We start from the raw sequence: 19,251 nt of genomic DNA on the forward strand, positions 1-19,251 counted from the left end.
AAAAAAAAAAGGTATGGATATGGGCATGGTTAGAATGAGAAATTGGGGGATTTTTTTATTAAAATAATATTATATTCTCAATAAATTTAAACCAAACTATCTTTTTGAAAAAATTAAACCGTATGATTTGTTTTGGAAGTTTAATTTGGGTTTTAATTAATGATTTAGATTAAATTAAGTAACAACAAGAGTTTTTTATGAATACGAGAATGTATAAATGACACATAAATAATTTTATAAATAGGTATTTAAATGGAATTGAGAATTCTTTATAAAAAAATACCATTGTCATAATTAAAATAGGATGTTCTTTGTTTAAATGGAAAAGATATAATTTTTAGATAAATGAATATGTCTATCTCTTATTACAAAAAGGTGAATTCATGATAATAATGAAATAATAAATCTTTATTTGTGATTTAATACTCTAAAAATAAATATCTATAAATGATTGTCTGTGGATTTTCATAACTTTGATAACTATTGAGGGTGATTTGTGATTTTCATGACTTTGATAACTTTTGAGCGTAATTTGTAATGGTTAAAGCTACGTTATACAAAATTTTAACTAAATAATATAAATGGTTATTGAATTTTAATTTATAGACAAAAAGATCATTAAAATATGGTCACTTAATTTTAATTTATAGATAAAAGATCACTAAAATATGGTCACTAAACTTTAATTTGTAGGCAAAAATATCATTTAATAAGATGTTGTCTTGATTAATAATGTGGACGGTTAAATAACATAAATGATTACTGAATTTTGTATAAAAATATAACAAAATTTACTAAATTTTATATATAAAAATATTAATATTTTATTAATTTATTTTAATAATAATTGATGTTAATTATGAAATTATATACTAAGTTAAAATTTTATTTTTTTAATTATAAATTAATATATTTTTTTATTTTAGTGCAAAGTTAAATTACAAGTTATGGTATTTATCCCACATTTTCCTATAATTTTCTCCAACAATAATGGCAGTGTCTGAACCTTTTTTCATCTTCTGCTGGTGTTGGAAGGCGACGGTTGGAAGCAGCATCCAAACCCAACTGCCAAAGACTAATGAGAATTCCCTGCTTATCAGATTGGTTTCTCGGCAATGCGATTCCCAATTGCTTCTCCAAGTTCAAAACTCGCCAATGGCGTTTGGAGGATCAAAGAGTCGTCGTCGTCATCTAGTGGGAAATGGCACCAAGGTTTCACCCATTTCCGTAATCTGAACAAAGCTGGAGTTCGATTCACAGGGACAGATCCTTCGTTATTCCATCCCATTCTTAAATCATTCGCAAACCTCTCGTTCAAACATGGGGAGTCTGTGCACGCTTGTTTCGTCAAGCAGGGGTTGGAATCGTTCTCTTCTATTGGAAACTCTCTCATGGACTTTTACATGAAATCTGGGGCACTCAGTTCCGCATTGGGCGTTTTTGATAGCACGAGAAATAAGGATTCCGTTTCATGGAATATAGTGATTCATGGGCACCTTGTTCACGGTGCTTTGCAGCAAGGCATGTGGATGTTTCTGGAAGGTAGGGTTGCAGGATTCGAGCCCAATAATGGAACGTTGGTGCTCGTAATTCACGCATGTCGAAGTCTTAAAGCTACGTACGAAGGACTGAAATTGCATGCTTACTTAGTTGTGAGTGGGTTTTGGGCCATTGCGTCTGTTCAGAATTCTCTTTTGAGTATGTATGCTGACATTGAAATGGAAAGTGCAGGAAAACTGTTTGATGAAATGAGTTATAGAGATTTGATTTCCTGGAGTGTGATGATTGGGGGCTATCTGCAAAGTGAAGAAGCTGAGGTCGCCTTTGGTTTGTTCCGGGAGATTGTAACTAGAAATGAATTTGAAGTAGATGAACAATTAATGGTAAACGTAATTAAGGCCTGCGTTCACCTCGGGGAACTTAGCATCGGAAGACTGGTTCATGGTTTTGTGATCCTTAGAGCCTTCAATTATGATCCGTTTGTTGGGAATTCTTTAATTGACATGTATTCCAAGTGCCATGATACTGAATCTGCCTTAAAAGCATTCATGGAGACGCCTAGTTGGAATATTGTTTCGTGGAATTCTCTCTTATCTGGATTTGTTAGTGATGGAAAGTATTCAGAAGCTCAAATGGTGTTTGATTCTATGCAGAAGGCTGGAGCCGAGGCTGATGAGGTGACTCTGGTAAATCTTCTCCAAGCGTGGAAGCATTTTTTGGATCCAGTTCATTGCAAATCCATTCATTCGGTAATAGTCCGTCGAGGTTATGAAAATAATTATATAGTGATCAATTCTTTAATTGATGCCTATTCAAAATGCAATCTCATTAGACCTGCGTGGAACTTATTTAATCTGATTAAGAGAAGAGACACAGTAACATGGAGTACAATGATTGCTGGGTTCACCCGTTGTGGGATGCCCGATGAAGCCCTTTATCTCTTCCAAGAGATGAGCCAAGTAGAAAACAAGCCGAATGCCATTACCCTATTGAATCTTCTTGAGGCTTGCTCTGTTTCTGCTGAACTGAAAAGATCAAAATCAGCTCATGGCATTGCAGTTCGCAGGGGCTTGGCTGGAGAAGTAGCAGTTGGCACTGCAATTGTCGATATGTACTCAAAATGTGGAGCAATAAAAGCTTCAGAAAAGGTTTTTGATCAAATTCCCCAGAAAAACATTGTATCATGGAGTGCTATGGTTGCAGCATATGGCATGAATGGCCTCCCTCGTGGTGCCTTGGCTTTAATTGGCAAGATGAAAGCCCATGGTCTGAAACCGAACCCAGTGACAACACTGTCAGTGTTGTCTGCATGTAGCCATGGGGGGTTAATTGAGGAGGGACTGTCATTTTTCAAAGAATTAGTTCAAGATCAGAATATCGAACTAAAGCTAGAACATTATTCATGCGTGGTGGACTTATTGGGCAGAGCTGGGAAGCTTGATTGTGCAATGGAGTTGATCAAGAGCATGCCTAATGGTTTTAAGGCTGGTGCAAGTGCATGGGGGGCATTGTTGAGTGCCTGTAGGAGTCAGGGGAACAACCAGCTTGGCGCTGATGCTCTTTCTCACATTCTTGAGTTGGAGCCATCCAACTCAGCAGGATATTTGCTTGCATCAAGCATGTATGCAGCAAATGGGTCATGGGTTGACGCTGCCAGGATGAGATGGTTGGCGAAGGAGAGAAGGGTGGGGATGGTGTCTGGTTACAGTTTGGTGCATGTGAATAACAAAGCATGCAAGTTTGTTGCGGGAGATAAAAGTCACCAATCTTCTGGTGCAACATACCTTCTGAGTGAGCAACTGCATGCCTGTATGAGAAAAGACAAGAGATTAGATGAGCCTTTTTTTGACTAGTTGAAACCTTTTGTCAGAGTGCACCTGGTTTGTGCGCTGTTACAGTTACGGGTGAATTTATCCAGTACACACTCAAGGGAAGTGGGTAAAGAGGAAACCTTCTATCCTTTGGCCCAATTGTCTCTGTACGTTTCCAGGGGATTAAACACTTGTCATTAATGTACACTAATCTTTTCTTTGTTTCTTTCTTCTTCTTCTTCTTCAGGATGTGTACTAATCTTTTATTATGTTATAAATGGAAACACATGGTATTGCCAAATCATTCACGGTCTTGCCTGTCAATTGTAGCACAAGCTCTGGATATGAGAAACTCACTGCCAAACTGGCTTGGGTCGGCACATTGGAAGCCTAGTTTAAGATGCTGTAGAAAGATCAATTAGGGCTTCATACATAAGTATCAGCTGTACATTTATATGCAGTTTTTTTATTTTTCTTTTTAAGCTAGATGTATTTTTTTTACCTTGACTCATCATGTCTGTTATGCTCAGCATCTTAAGTTTGATCTGTATCTTAAGTTTTGATTAGGAATAAAATGTCTGTTATGCTGAATAGCCAATTGAGAATGTCTCACAGTTGTGGTCATTTATGGGTTTGGGCAATTACTACCACAGGTGTTTGGAGGACTACTCAAAAGATTGTTAGTTTTCTTCTTCATCATCATCATTTTTGGAAGTATTATTGTGATTGTTGGTTTTTTTAGAAGGTGGGGGAGGTTGTTTGTGGGATGGGAGTGGGAATGTGTAAGCAATCAGCCGCTAGCTGGTTCTGTTCTAAGCTTTTTTACTTTATTAGTCCATTGGTTGCTAATGTGTTCACTTCCGATTTTTATTTCTATTTTCACTTGACTGGAGTTCGTGTGAAAAGCTTTGCAGGGCCCTTCACTGATTAAGAACCAGAGATTGAGAATGGATCATCTTTACTACTATAGTTTTGGCAAAATTATCTAGGGAGCTCCACTACAGAGCCAGAGAAGATCACAGAGAGATTTATAGAAAGTGAGCAAAAAGACAAAATTGCCCCCGCCTCTCTTTCTCTCCTTTCCCCTCCCATGGCCATTGCCCTAGCTTCGCTGCCGCCCTCGTCTCGTCTCGCCGCTGCGCCTCCGTCGCCTCACCGTGCGCGTGGCGAGGCGATGAAGGCGAGGGCAGTGAGGCGACGAAAGCATAGCAGCGAGGCTAGGGCAGTGGCCATGGGAGGGGAGAGGAGAGAAGCAGGGGAGGGGCAATCCATGGGAGGAGAGAGGAGAAAGCAGGGCAGGGAAAAAATCGTCTTTTTACCCCCTTTCAGTAACCCGGTCAGTAAATCTGTCGGGCTCTCTAGACTTTTCCTTCTCCAGGTATTTAAATATCTCTCCTGTAAAGATTTTACCCACTTCAATCCTCCCCATCTATGTTATTTGGACATGTTGATTGGTCTTGGTTTCTCCCTCCTTTCTCTGTGCTTATCTGTCTGTTTCTGCTACTGCTCCTCTCTCTCTCACACACATGCGCGCACATCTACTGTGAGAGAATAGAATAGAACAAATGGTTAGCAAAGAGGTAGATGAAGACGAGAACAATAATGGGAAATATTTAGGCTGGATATTGAGTATATGGGTTTTGGATAGAAATATATATAGATAACTTGGCATAAAATAGAATAAAAGTATGATATATTGTCATTATTCTGTTTGTCATTGGACTTTGTAGAATATTTATGGGTATAATCTGGCATTTGTAGAATAAAAATATGATAATCCATGTTCAAGCACTGTTCAAACATTCCAAATATCACCTGAAAAATCACTTTTCTCTATCATCATCCCCACGTTTGTTGTTAGCGTTTGGGCTTGCTTTCTGTGTGTTGTTGAAGCAGTGTTAATAACAAAAATAATATTTAATAATTGAATATAGCATCGTAAAACTTATAGAAGCACAAATATAGTTATTTTGTCAAATTGAATAATGTTGCTTAAACATTCAAGTTGACATTCATGTTAACACCCTATTAATCAATTACTAATATATCCCTTACTAAATTATTTAAGAGTATATTGATAATTCATTTAAGTATGTATTTGAATGAATTACGAATACACTCTTCACTTAAATGATTTAAAGAGGGATGTATGTGTTTTGTTCTTTTTTTTTTTTTTTTTATTTCACGTCTTTGTCTTCTTTGTTCATTTGATTCCATAAATTTAACCCCAAACCATAGATTTCAACAATCTCATCTCTCTTTCTCTTGGTAGCTCACCTAACTCATGTGGTTTGTTTTTTTAATGTTTTTCTAAATTTCTTATACTTTTATTTAGTTTTACTTAATTAGAGGCTAAATAACAAAATTCATTATGGATGAGGATGAGGTGTCCGAGTATCAAAATTAAATCATGAAAATTTTTAAATCACAAAAAAATTATTCTGCAAATTGCCCAAACCACGCGAAGTGGGGGCAATGTATTCAAAAAATAAATTAAAAAGCTTCTAAAATTATTGTTGCTGGGTATAAGATTTATATTTTTGTTCTTGAGTTTTTATATTTTTTATGTGATTATTTAAATTTCTTCTTTATTTCAATTAAATTATTTAACCTGCATTTTCGATTCGATTTAATTTATGTATTTTAATTTTTTTCGTGTGATAATTCAAACTTTTTCTTATTTCAATTAAGATCTACATTTTCGACTCAATTTAACTTTTATATTTTGATGTGTATTATTTTTTTTTTAAATATAAAAATACATGAATTAAATTGATTAAAAAATGTATGTTTAGTTATAATTGAAATAACAAAAAGTTTGAATTGTTGTATGAAAAGAAATCAAAATATAAAGATTAAATTAACTCAAAAATTAAAATTAATAATGTAATTAAAATAATAAAAAAATTTAAATAACTACATAAAAAATATAAATTCGATCAATTTATAACATGAGATCTGAAATATCTCGCTTTATAAGTTAAGGAACTTATAATTTATTTACTTTAATAATTTTTTTAAAAAGTTGGTAACTCCTGCTTAATTTTTTATCATTCATAAGTTATTTTTAATTAAATTGGCATTAATCAAACATCTAAATTACTCATATTAAAATAAACTCTTTATTCAAACACTTTAACAGCTTATTAAAAAAAATTAACTTATAAGCTCATATAATTATAAGCAACTGTCTCATCTCTTGATCTTAATTTAAAAAAATAATTTAGAATGTGAATAATAAATCAGTAAATCAATAATTTTGGTCGGACTTTTGTGGCAGGGGAATGAATGCCTTTTTAATCGTGGATTTAGATGCGGGGCCCACAAGAATCAAAGCTCAAATCCCACTTTGCTAGGCTGCGATTCGGCCGTGCCCCCACGCGCCGGTAGCCTCCGCCACCCGCTTCGCCGAAAGGATAGATGGGCGGTCGGCGGGGCCCACACCGTCGGTGCGGGAAAACGTGCCACACCAACAATTCCGCGCCCCCGCCCCACCCCTCATCGCCACCTCATCACTTTGTACTTCTCTTGCAAACCACATTGCATTATAATTTAATTAATTTATTTATTTATTGATTTGATTATGATGGATAAAAAATACTTTTTTATTTTAATATTAATTAATAAAGCGGAACTATATGAAAAATTAAAAATTACTATTTTAAATTTAAAATCAAATTGAGATGGTTTAATAATGGATCAAATTGAAATTTATGCACGTTTAAATAAAGTTATGTCGACGTTCGATTTCGGTCGATCGTGATTTATTTTGAATCACGGTAAATGAATTCGAAAATGCCAAGAAGAATAAAATAAATATCTCAAATATGAGTAAATACAAGTAATTTTCACGTGGTTCGATCAGAACTACCTGCTCCACGACCACACTCTGATTATTCTTTCATAAGGGTAGTGTCTGATTATTTTCTTTGCCCCCTTATGATGTCTTTGACTCTTATTTATAATGAGGGACCTTTACAATTTGGATAACATATAGAAATATAAAGATGATATAACGAGGGACAAACAGTCATTATCATTTGTACAAATCCGAAAGTAGGATCCTCATTATGAGGAGTATGGGCCGTTGCAGATAAAGTAAATGGACCATACTTCTAGCTTTTCAGTAGTTTTACTATTTATGCGAGTTAGTGGTTTTAGGGCAGCGATATGGATGGTCCAACAAACTGAGGGTTTTATTAAGAACTCATTAGGTAGATTGCTGAGAGCTCACTAGGAGTTTTGTCGAAAGCTTGCAATGAGCTCGCTTTATAAGATTCGAATTTCGGTGGTATATGAGCTCCTTTTGATAAGTTCGCTTAGATTTCCTGAACTTTTATGTGTTTGACCTAGTCCATAAAAAATGGTGCAAAAAAAAACACATAATAATTACAGAATCAATCAGTATATTAAAACTGAATAGATTAAAGTTATGTGAAAAGTTGAATTGAATCAATTGAATAAATTAAAATACTTAACAAACTAAAAAACGATTTGACTAAAAAATATTCAAATGAAATTAAAAATGTTGAACAACACTAAAAAACTTAAAAAAAAAAAATGAATTGAACAAACTAAAGGAAACCCAAAAAAGGAAAATAAACAAATATTTTTTTTACTAGTTTGATTATTTTGAATTATTTAAATAAAAAATAAAATAAATTAAATTAATTAAAATTATCAAATTTGATAATCGAACCAAATTGATAGGAGAAATCAAACTGAGTTAACAATTTTCGTCAATTCAATTTTATTATTCCAGCTAAATTAAATTTGTGTATATTTTTAATTAAGATTGGATTATTTATGTTAAAATGAATGAAGCTTAATTATTTTTATTGGGTGGTGTTCACAAAATAAGAGGAGGACGATTATGACCTATGGCTTTCACATTATAATATTACCATTTTCGTGTAATTAGGCAGGGTTAACTAGTAATTGCAATTTAATTCCAAATAATTACACGAAGGGGCATGAAGTTCAGGAGAATTTAACATATTCCCCCTTTGCAGAAAAAGAGGTGAAGTTGCAAACCAACCCGCTTTGCCCCCTCTTGCCATTGTCGGATCGTTGAGCCTACTTTTAAAGACCCACGTAGAGGTTCAGATGTCCAATCGATTCTGAGATCTCTCTATCTCTCTCTCTTCCTCGGCTTCAATTCTCGGTTCCATTCGTTTCTCAGGTGCCCCCCCTTTGGTCGAAGCTACCACGTCGAACAAGTCTCGGAAAATGGGTACGTCTTTCCAACTCCCGATCTTCTGATCCATTTGATCTACACGAAATGGGTGCGTCTTTAATTTCGTCATCTCACTCATTGAATTTAACTCTTTGATTTATTGATCCCGCTTTATTACGGCGGCAATTAATTCCGTGTTGCTCTTAGGGTTTTAATTGACGCAAATAACGAACTCTTATGCGTTTCTTGGGTTCGTTGCTGCTCGTTAATTTCCGTGTTTCTAATTTCTGATGCTCTTCATTTTTCCGAATCGAATTCAGTTTTAGGGATTTGGATCCGCGCGAAGTATGGTTTGGTAGGAAAATAGCATAGATGGAGTTGCTTCTACTTTTTTTTTTAATAATTTTTGTTGTTGTTAAATTCTTATCTTTGATAAATCTTGGGCAGGTTGATTGTTGGTTTTCCGAATCTTCTCATGATTAGACATTATCCAAGATTGAGCCTTCATTTTTTGGCTCTTTAACGTACATCTGTAACCATTATTGAGAAGATTAGCAGTTGATATGGACTGGATAGGTGCTTATACACGTTGTTTTCATGATAGGAACCTACTTTCCAGTCACTTGCCAGGAAACCATTGGCGGGGAAAAGAAATGGGTTGTTTTGAGATTTGGCTATGTCACTACTAGGATCTGATAAATCACAGTTACCCTCACAAAATGTCAGCTCTGTCCAGTACTTTAGCCTAGGAGAGTTTCTTCTTTGGAAAATCAGAAGTCTTGCCATAAGGTTCAAAGTTGTACATATGCATATTTGTTTGCAGCAGTTGTTTAAGGGTTAAAGATATGACCACGCATAAATGCTCAATGTTTTCGTTTTGATTTTCGTCTTCATTGTTACATTTAATCTGTACCCTACTGTTTGTGGTTTTTATTTAAACGGCATTGGAATGAAGATTGGTGGTCAATGTTATAAGATGTCACATTCATCTAGTTTCTTATAGAAGTGATTTTTGGGTGAACAATGGTAGTTCTTTTAGTACAGAGTCACATCAGGGATTTTCCCTGTAATTTTAGGAGCCATGATTTATATTTTCTTGCTAATATATTTGATCCCCGTCCCAGAGAAAGGCAAAGAAAGTTGTTCTACTCAGCTCATAGATGGTGATGGAAATTTCAACATTACTGGAATTGAGAATTTTATGAAGGAGGTGAAATTGGCTGAGTGTGGCCTTTCCTATGCTGTAGTTTCCATCATGGGCCCACAAAGTAGTGGTATGATTTTTTTCTCCAAAATTGTTACTAATGCATTTTTGTGACAAGACATTTTCACTCTGGACCAATGCTCCCTTGCATTTTGCATTATTGACATATGATAACTGTAAAATGTTTTACTGCATAACTCTTAACTCTTTCTTTGACTCAATATTGCAAAAAATTTAAACTTCAAGTTTCTTTTATGAGGGTTTTTTTTTTTTTCCCCTTCTCTTTGGACCTGACATTATTATCATTTTTGGTTTGAGAACATATATTACCTGTCAACATTGTTTGGCTTTAGGTATGCTATTACTTCATTCGATGGTTCTGATGATGATTTTCATGTCTTTAACAGGGAAGAGTACTCTGCTAAATAACCTGTTTGGGACCAACTTTAGGGAGATGGACGCTTTTAAGGGCAGGCAAGCACTCATAGCTCTCTCATGTTCAGTTAAATTGTTTTTAACCAGCAATCATTAAGCTAACGAGATACACCTTCTTTCTTTCCCTATCTCAAGGTCTCAAACAACCAAGGGTATTTGGATGGCACATTGTGCTGGTATTGATCCTTGCACTCTTGTAATGGATTTGGAGGGTACTGATGGGAGAGAACGAGGAGAAGTACTTTTTGAAACCTTGCCTTTGTTGTTATTATCTTCATGTGGTTTCATTGTTATGGTTGTCTTTATCAATGTTATACTACTTTATATCTTCTCCTGTAATTGAACTTGTTACCTAACTATGGCAGACACTTGAAAAATTTACTTAACAATAAATAATTTATATCTAATATTTATGTATTGAGTTGTGTTTTGTACTGTATATAATAATGCTTCTTATCTATGTATGTATCCATTTACTTGTACTACTTTATATCTTCTCATCAATCGAACCTAATTATGTCCGACACTTGAAATATTTACCTGAAAATAAATTTATATATGCATGTATATTGAACTGGGCTTGTACTATATGCATTAATGCATCTTGATTATGTGTGTATAATGTGCATATATTGCTTGAGGTGACAGACCTTGTTTTTCCCTTTCACAAGGTTGTGTCACCTTTTAATTGTTGGGGCATACATTTTGGCCTTTTCAGTTTGCATCAGCCTCAGACAATACAAGGATTGACGTAATCACGATGATTTTCTTTTAAGGTCTGTAAAAAAAGGGACCTTTTCCATTATGGGATTACCAAGTGATGTCTCTTCTATGCACAACCTCACTATTCTATTTGCAGTGATGTATGTTGTACTTCTAGTTGGCAAATTGTATCAGCAGTGTTGTGAAAATGAAACAACTTACACAGAGCTTAAACGACAACAGAGTTTTTCAAAATATAGAACTATGTATAAAAAAATTGTACAAATAAAAATCTCAACCAAACTTATTCCCTGAATAAAACTCCCAATCACATCACTCATCTCACATGCAAAACCTCAGGAGAGGAAGAAACCGCTAAGCCAATTTGAAATTTATCGAAGAAACTGCATGGGCGGTTTATGCCTTTTGGATTTTGGAAAAGGTAGTCTCTTGTTTCTTCTTTAAAGAAAAGTAACCGCAAAAGTGGTCTTTTTGTTTAAAGTAAAAACCTCCTTCATGGTTTCTTTGGCCAACTAGAAACCATCTTGGCAAAGAAAGAAAAGGTATAAAGCTGTAATGTCACAATTGGAGAAGGATTTAAAACATGCCATTTTTAGATTATAATCTCACTGATATGCATTATCTTTTACTTGATTAATTCAATAGGCTGTATGGATGACAGCCTATTGATGATTTGTCATTGAATGGCAAAGATTTATTTGCATTTAAAGATATATTTTGGTTTTCCTTTGGTATAATTTTTTTCTTCCCCCTCAAACCCCCAACATTGGAAAAGATGTCCAAAACAGCTAAAGGTTAGCAGTCTTTACAAGAAGTGAGCTGGATGATTTATTGGATTCATGTTTTAAGCTTGAAAATAAAAATCATTTGGAGTTGTATATATGGTTCAAATTCATTGACCTTCTGTTCATCTTGGGAATAAATCTAGGATATTGTCACTACGCATTTAGATATTTGATCATTGTTGGAATCAATTAGAAATGACTATTATGGTATTCTCTCCCTCCCTCAGTTTCTATTTTCTGTTGTTTTCAGGATGATACTGCATTTGAAAAGCAGAGTGCCCTGTTTGCCCTTGCTGTTTCAGATATAGTGCTAATTAATATGTAAGTTTGTTTTCAGTAACTCAAGCAAGGTGTACTATATGGACTCTGTACAATTGATTTGGCTTATTTCTTGGGATATTTAATAACTTATATCATGAATATTCTGAAAATTATGCTTCTAGGTGGTGCCATGACATTGGCCGGGAGCAGGCTGCAAATAAACCTCTTTTGAAAACTGTTTTCCAGGTATCTGTTATGCATCTGTATGTAAATAATTATTTTGTGTTGCATGCACTTGGTTAAGCTTAATCATGGTCCTTGGTTGTTGTAAAGGTCATGATGCGATTATTTAGCCCACGTAAAACAACTTTGATGTTTGTAATTCGTGATAAAACAAGGGTATGTACCTCTCTTCTTATTTCATCTTGCATCTTTGGGTAGAAAATCTACTTAGATTTAGAATTCACCCAATCTAAGGATTTGTGAAATTGAACTAAATCTTGAGTGTGTGTTTTAACCTTTTCTTTGAGTGTAGACTCCCTTGGAAAACTTGGAACCTGTTCTGAGGGAAGACATTCAGAAGGTAATGTATTAATTATATTTCTCACTTATAATCTTGGGTTGTCAATTCTCTAACTACTACTTTGATGCAGATTTGGGATTCTGTCCCTAAGCCACAAGCTCACAAGGAAACTCCCTTGAGTGAATTTTTTAATGTAAGTTAAATCTTACTAAAAGATGAGCTTATGCATTCTTATTTTGTTGAGAAAGTATATTATGGATGCATTTCTTTTTGATAAGATGTAATATGCACACGCAAAAAAGTCTTACTGCTGATTTTTTTTCCAGGTTGAGGTTGTGGCTCTTTCTAGTTATGAGGAGAAGGAAGAACAATTCAGAGAGCAGGTAAATTTGAGTAGAATAATGTAATGATATAAAAATCCCACGTTTTTTGTTCATTAGCATATAAGATGACATTCATGTTTTTATCTTTTTTCTAGCTATATGAAGTATAGTGTTACAGTAAACAATGTTTTTGTGTAATTTAATTTATAATATACACGAGACTTCCATTTTGTCTTTGGAACTAATCCAAATTCAGATGTTCTATTATCAAGTTGTTGATATGATATTTTTTTCAATAAATTAGCTCACTTTGTAGCATTTTGTTTTCTTAATTATTATTTTTTTAATTTTTATTCAAGTTCACAATTTCAAATACAATGCAGTAACTATTTGGTTACAGATATATATATATATTTTATATATTTGAATATAATGTATTTTTGCTTTTCTGAAATAAAGGTGGCTAGTTTAAGACAGCGATTTTTCCACTCTATAGCACCTGGTGGGCTTGCTGGAGATAGGCGTGGTGTAGTTCCCGCTTCAGGGTTTGCTTTTAGTTCACAACAGATATGGAAAGTTATTAAGGAGAACAAGGACCTCGACCTTCCGGCCCACAAGGTAATGGCTTGAAAACATACTCCAGTAAAGCTTTGGAAATTTGTTCATATATATTCCGGTGCTGTAGGTTATGGTGGCGACTGTACGATGTGAAGAAATTGCCAATGAAAAGGTTGCTTCTTTTGTCACAAATGAGGTACCTGCCATCCATTCATGTAAAGTTTGTTTCTTCTCATTTTTTTCGTTTAATTTTCTTGTGTTTAAACAGCTAGTATATTAAAATTTATTGCAGGAGTGGTGTCACTTGGAGGAGACTGTACAAACTCAACCAGTATCGGGCTTTGGGCAGAAGCTTAGTTCAATTCTTGGCACTTGTCTGTCAGAGTAAGTATATGTCCTTTGTGCCAATATTTGTGTATCAGTTTTCAGAGCAGGTCTCGTTTTCATGTTTAGCTTCCATGATGCATAAGCTTGTGGCATTAAGGGATAAATCTGGGTGTGTGGTATGCATAACTGGCTAAAGGTCTATGTGTTTGACGTTTCATCTTGGAAGAATAGTTGCCAAAAACAGAAACTGGAGCTGCTCAACATATTAAGGAATGATAATTTTTGAAAACTTCTTAAAGAGTAAACTGGTAAGAGAGATTTGATCAACTTAGTGATACTAGTGAATGCTATGATAATAGACCTGGGGATGGGGGATGGATAATTGTATGAATGTGGTTGATGAATGGGAGGAACAGATGGGTTGGCTCCCTGCTATCCAAGTTCTTCGTCATTTCAATATCTTTGTTGTTTGAGAGTTAAGAGCCCGTTGACTGAATTGCAAACATCAGCTGAAGTTAAGTTGTTTTAGTGTTACATGGTTGAGGCTTTATGTAGAGATAACAATTTGTGATGGAATGAGGCAGATGATAAAATAAGGAAGAAGGCTATAATTGTCTTGGCTTCTTATTACCAATATATTTGTCTTAAGAATTGTATTCATGTGTGCTTTTTAATATTTGGGTTCATTTTTCTGTGTTTTATTGTTAGCTTAGAATTTACAAGCTTGCCTTTTGCATTGATGAGAAGAACTTACCGGCATTCTTTGCTTAACTAAGAACATCAAACTATTGTAATATGATATGATGGCATTTGTCTTCATAACTCATTTTTAATTTTCTAATGAGTAAAAGAGTATGATTTATTATTCTAAAATAAAGCCATGGAATATATAGAAGCTAAAGGGAATTCAAAAAATTGTGAGAAAATAAATTTGAATCTATGACCTGACATAACAGCTTTTCTTTAACTGTCCTTCCATTTTACACCCTCTAGATGTGATGCACCATTTGAAGCTAACAGCCAACACTTCTTTCTTTAGATGCTTTATAACAGTACCTTCTGATGAAATAGCACGAGGATAGAGCTCAGAAAACTCAATGGATAACAAAAATGCAGAAGAATGAACTTAATCCCAAACATGGCAATATGTAAGGATTGTCAGCATAATGTTTTGCTTTTCTGTAGGTGCGGTATCAATAAGAAAGCATGTTTCCCCCTTTACCTTGATTATTAACAATGAGAATAGAGTTCAGAGGAAAAGTTAAACGGGGGGATATCATTGAAAGACATTATAATTCCCTTCCATGACATTGTATCATCTACCCACACCACCTTGACCTTATCCACGGCATTGAAGAACTCTTCTAATGCCTCATCAAGCCCCTTGTATCTGCAAATTTGCAAGTAATCAGCATCCTTTTTCATGTGTGTTAGAAAACCAGAGCTGAAGCTACTGTCAAATCTGGCTAACAGGCGTGATGATGCTTCTTGAAGATAGCCGGAGCCTCCAACTGTGCAAGGGATCAGGCTCTGTGATTCAACTGAGCTTGGATTTGATTCCATTCCCTTATGGTTTGCACTAACTAATGGAAACCAAGCATTTCTCAACCTCTGATCTAGATGCCCAATATTTAATAGTGTTTTGGAGAAGTGAATGATAATAATTCACAGTCTTGTCAAAAAAACTAATATCTTAGTATAAGAGATTGTATTGTCATAATCCATAGTCTTGGTCTGCAGTGGCTTGCGCTTGATGCTATTGGAGGAAATATAAGATTTTTGACTCTTATAAATATGAGCCATGCATATATTGAATGGTTTTATGGTGGATTAGTTTATCATGTCCCTTATTAACATTTTTTTTTTTAAAAATATGTTTGTCTTTTGAGTGATGCAGTCTTTCTAAGCATTTACTACTTTCAAACTATTTGTTCAACAAGTGGTGCTATCCCCTGCAAGTTTGTTTGGATGCTTGGGTGTATTTCTATTATCTTTTCAAGCATCATTTTGTGGTGTCTATCACAAAATTTCAGTTACAATCCTTTTTTTTGCTCTCAGGTATGATATAGAAGCAACATATTTTGATGAAGGTGTTAGATCTGCAAAGCGGAAGCAGTTGGAAGAGAAATTGCTGCAAGTATGCCTCCTTATGTCTCTCTCTGTAGAACTAGCATTTATATACCCTTTACTGTTGGGTAAACAATATAATTAGAATAATGTGTCTGGCAAATGGTGTGAGCTCTTGCCTCATCTGCATGTGGAGAAAGCTCAGATTATCTGATTGAGATTTTTAGCATTGGAATCTAAATTCTTGCACTGCCAGCTGAGGGAATTTGACCCTTGAGTGTGACATTAACTTGAGTGAAAGCTCTATAAGTTTGTCTCTAGGTTCTGAACATCTAATATCATGGAGCATTGATGATTTTGAATAGTAGCATAAGAAGAAGGTTGTTCGTTTGTGTATTAAGAAGCAGCATTGATAATTTACCATGGAGCATTAGATGGAAAGGGTTTGTGTCCAATCTCCTTAAAAGCTCCTTTCTTTCTCTCCCCAATTTGGGGGAGAATGGATGGAATGGAAGTACGGGGAAACTTTTTAGTGTGGTAAATGGAGTTATGGACAAAACTAGCCTCAGTATTTATAATATCCATTTTTTTATATATTTGTTATGAGGGTATATTACTATTTAATAATTTTCCATTCCAACCATTTCCATAGCTCTCTAAGACAGGGAGAAAGTATTTTCCATTACCATCCACCTCTCCTCTCCTGAACAAGGAGAAAAGATTTTTGATTCCATTCCACTTATTTTCATCACTCATTTTCTTACCATTCTATTACTTTCCATTACAAAATTGCTCCAAAACATGGCCTCAAAGGGGAAGAGATCTTGATTACACAAGCTTCTCATTTTTGGAGTTCCTTGATGCCACTAGGTCACTGGAATGTTGTAATTATTCTTAAATCTATGAAGATGGATAATCCATTTACATTCACTTTCCTTGTTGTTTGTCTCCTGGTTTCTTAGCTTGTCCAACCGGCCTACCAATCCATGTTGGGACACATACGGTCAGGAACTCTGGATAAATTCAAGGAGGCATTTGATAAAGCTTTAAATGAAGGGGAAGGGTTTTCTATTGCTGCTCGTGATTATACCAAATCTTTCATGACTCAGTTTGATGAAGCATCTGCAGGTACTTTTTACAAATTTTACAATGCATTCATATTTATAAAACAAATTTCCTTTTTTTGATTTACTGGTTGTATTTTTATTTTGATGATTGCTTATATTTTGTTATGCTCTCTATTACTATGCCTTTTATATGGTTAAATAAAAGGGGCTATGAATCAAGCCCTTTCTTGTAGTGATGAATGAGCTCACTAAGCACATTCAAGACGAGGTGTTGTGTATATTGTTTACAAATAATATTATCTTAGTTGATAAAACAAAAGGAGTCAATAATAAGATTGCGCTTTGGATGGACACCTTAGAATAAAAATGTTTTAAGTTGACTAGGCTAAAAATTGAAAATATATGGAATGTGAATTCAGTTAAAATAGAAGTGTGAATGGGGTTGTGGCGAGTCTTGGAGATAGGGATAAATGTTTTCAATTTTTTTATGCGATTGTAACCTTCTGCTAAAGGTAAAAGAAAAGTTTTATTGGATGGCTACAAGTTTGGCTCATTGTATGTCATTTTTGTGTTGGGTAGTTAACTATAAAATGTGCAAGTGTAATTGGGTTGGGGTTGTTAAGGTAGATACACGACCATATAAGAAAAAAACAAAATTAAAAATGAGATTATTTGTAATACAATTAGAGTGATGCCCATCGTAGATAATATATGCGAGATGCATTTAAGATGATTTGAACATATTTGAAGAATATTTGGAGTGTGAAGAAGAGAGAGAGAGAGAGAGAGAGAGAGAGAGAGAATGAGGAGGAGAGAGAGGGAATGATATAGAGGAAAAAAGATCTAAATTCTCTATTCATCGTTAGGTTTATATACAACTCAAAACAAACTAACTTCGTACAATTGAGATAAACAACACTATGTATAGTACTTCTGAGCTACATCCTTCCAACACTCCCCCTCAAGCAGACATATATATCATATGTGCCCGGCTTGGTACAAATGTAGTCAACCTGTGGACGCTCTAATGCAAGGGACTCGTCCCATTCAAATTTGTGCAGCTTCCGTGTGAGGTAAAATAGAGGAACCAAGAATGTATCGTTCCATGATCCTCTTAACTAAATCCACAGGGCCTTGTGTTAGTACTGGCCTCTCCTTTAGCCATGTGTTATTAAACCTACAGGCATGGGACCCAAATTGAGACCAGTACTAACAACTATTAAGCAAAATAGTCGGAAATATTGTAGGCAGAAAATATTGCATTTGAGAATGTGCTCCCCTTAACCAGCATAAAGAAGGAACCTTGTACTTGGGACATTTCTACCTTCTTTAACCCCAAATGATTCCATTTGTATTGGCCTTCTTCCAGCATTGAAATAGGGACTGTGTACTCCAGTAAAACTTCTGGACATTTCGAATTTGTGCCACTGTTGACCTGCTCCATCCATGATCCCCAGGACTCCCAAAAATGTCTGAGCTCATATCCTGATTGCTTTTTGTTGAGGTTAAACAATATTCCGCTTCCATTTATTTAACAAAACTTTTATTGTCACCCTCTTGTTGGGATAAATAAGACCTCTTATATTCCAAGCAGTAATGCGAGGGTTACCTGACAGTACAATCTAACAGAATACTGAGCCTTCATCCTTTGCCCTTTTCTACCCTCTTTGTGATTCACATCATTACTAAACCTCTTGAGCTCCCTCTTCTTTCTTTTTACTTGAGGAAGCACCTTTTCTTATGGGAATCTTTGTTACTAGACTTCCATCTATTCTCAATCTTCTCATACAGTCCTAGGTTTCTGGTTCACAACCTCAGTTGACACACCCATGAATCTGCTAAACCTTATTGACCTCTCAGCACCTATTGTCCGTTATCATGTGAAGGGAGAGGCGTCAATCCCATCCAATAAAGGGATGCCATAGCTAAAGGCTGCATACCTCCATGAACATGCCACAATTGGGAGAGCAGATGAGAGGCACCTCTTTGGAGCCCTTTGTTGGGCCCCAAATATCACTAGACGCGTAGGACTTGATCCCTTTCATCAGCATGGAAGCTCTTCTTCCAATCTCCAGTCTTAAGCTTCTCCTTGACTACAATAGCCCAATTGAAAGACTTATGACTTTTCCACATTCCCCAAAACCAAAGAAGAGCTTGTCCTTGACTCTTTTCATCTACATAAGAAGAGCGACAATCTTCCATGAGGCAAGTTTTCATTACTTTCTTTTAGATGAATGTGTTGTTTTAGACTCACTGGTTTAGGCAGATTTAGACGAAAAATTCTCTGTCAAACTCCTTTCCCACTCTCGGATCAACAGTAAGAGATATTAACACAAATAAAAAGTAAAGAATTCACAAAACTAAACAAAAATCAGAAAACCAAACCACAAGAAGCCGAAATTTATCTTGGTTCGGATTGCAAGTGTTGCAACCCTACATCCAGCAGTCAAGACACCCCGCAAGCAATCTTCTTTATTCCAAAAGAATGATA

The 19,251-nt window shown here is 35.1% G+C and overlaps 2 protein-coding genes across 2 annotated transcripts in view; both read left to right on the forward strand.

Annotated features, from left to right (window-relative positions):
* The first annotated feature begins 1,006 nt into the window (after nt 1–1,006).
* Nucleotides 1,007–3,933, forward strand: LOC127794025 (pentatricopeptide repeat-containing protein At2g17210). The gene has a single exon (XM_052324884.1). It carries the CDS (start codon nt 1,116–1,118, stop codon nt 3,351–3,353), a length of 2,238 nt encoding a protein of 745 aa, XP_052180844.1. The 5' UTR covers nt 1,007–1,115; the 3' UTR covers nt 3,354–3,933.
* A 4,403-nt stretch (nt 3,934–8,336) lies between these two features.
* LOC127794362 (protein ROOT HAIR DEFECTIVE 3-like) overlaps nt 8,337–19,251 on the forward strand; it is a 31,048-nt gene continuing 20,133 nt past the window's right edge. The window contains exons 1-15 of the mRNA XM_052325388.1: nt 8,337–8,544; nt 9,612–9,761; nt 10,099–10,165; nt 10,262–10,364; nt 11,885–11,955; nt 12,078–12,141; nt 12,229–12,294; nt 12,431–12,478; nt 12,549–12,611; nt 12,745–12,801; nt 13,201–13,359; nt 13,427–13,495; nt 13,592–13,683; nt 15,685–15,763; nt 16,656–16,821. Coding sequence (XP_052181348.1) covers nt 8,541–8,544; nt 9,612–9,761; nt 10,099–10,165; nt 10,262–10,364; nt 11,885–11,955; nt 12,078–12,141; nt 12,229–12,294; nt 12,431–12,478; nt 12,549–12,611; nt 12,745–12,801; nt 13,201–13,359; nt 13,427–13,495; nt 13,592–13,683; nt 15,685–15,763; nt 16,656–16,821 — 1,258 coding nt within the window. The 5' untranslated portion in view covers nt 8,337–8,540. The remainder of the gene's footprint in view (nt 8,545–9,611; nt 9,762–10,098; nt 10,166–10,261; nt 10,365–11,884; nt 11,956–12,077; nt 12,142–12,228; nt 12,295–12,430; nt 12,479–12,548; nt 12,612–12,744; nt 12,802–13,200; nt 13,360–13,426; nt 13,496–13,591; nt 13,684–15,684; nt 15,764–16,655; nt 16,822–19,251) is intronic.

Source organism: Diospyros lotus, chromosome 2 (assembly GCF_014633365.1).
Source record: "Diospyros lotus cultivar Yz01 chromosome 2, ASM1463336v1, whole genome shotgun sequence".
Lineage (NCBI taxonomy): Eukaryota > Viridiplantae > Streptophyta > Magnoliopsida > Ericales > Ebenaceae > Diospyros > Diospyros lotus.

Bases quoted from the DNA above. Each gene is read 5' to 3' on its own strand.
- LOC127794025 (XM_052324884.1), top strand. From the start codon at position 1,116: ATGCGATTCCCAATTGCTTCTCCAAGTTCAAAACTCGCCAATGGCGTT.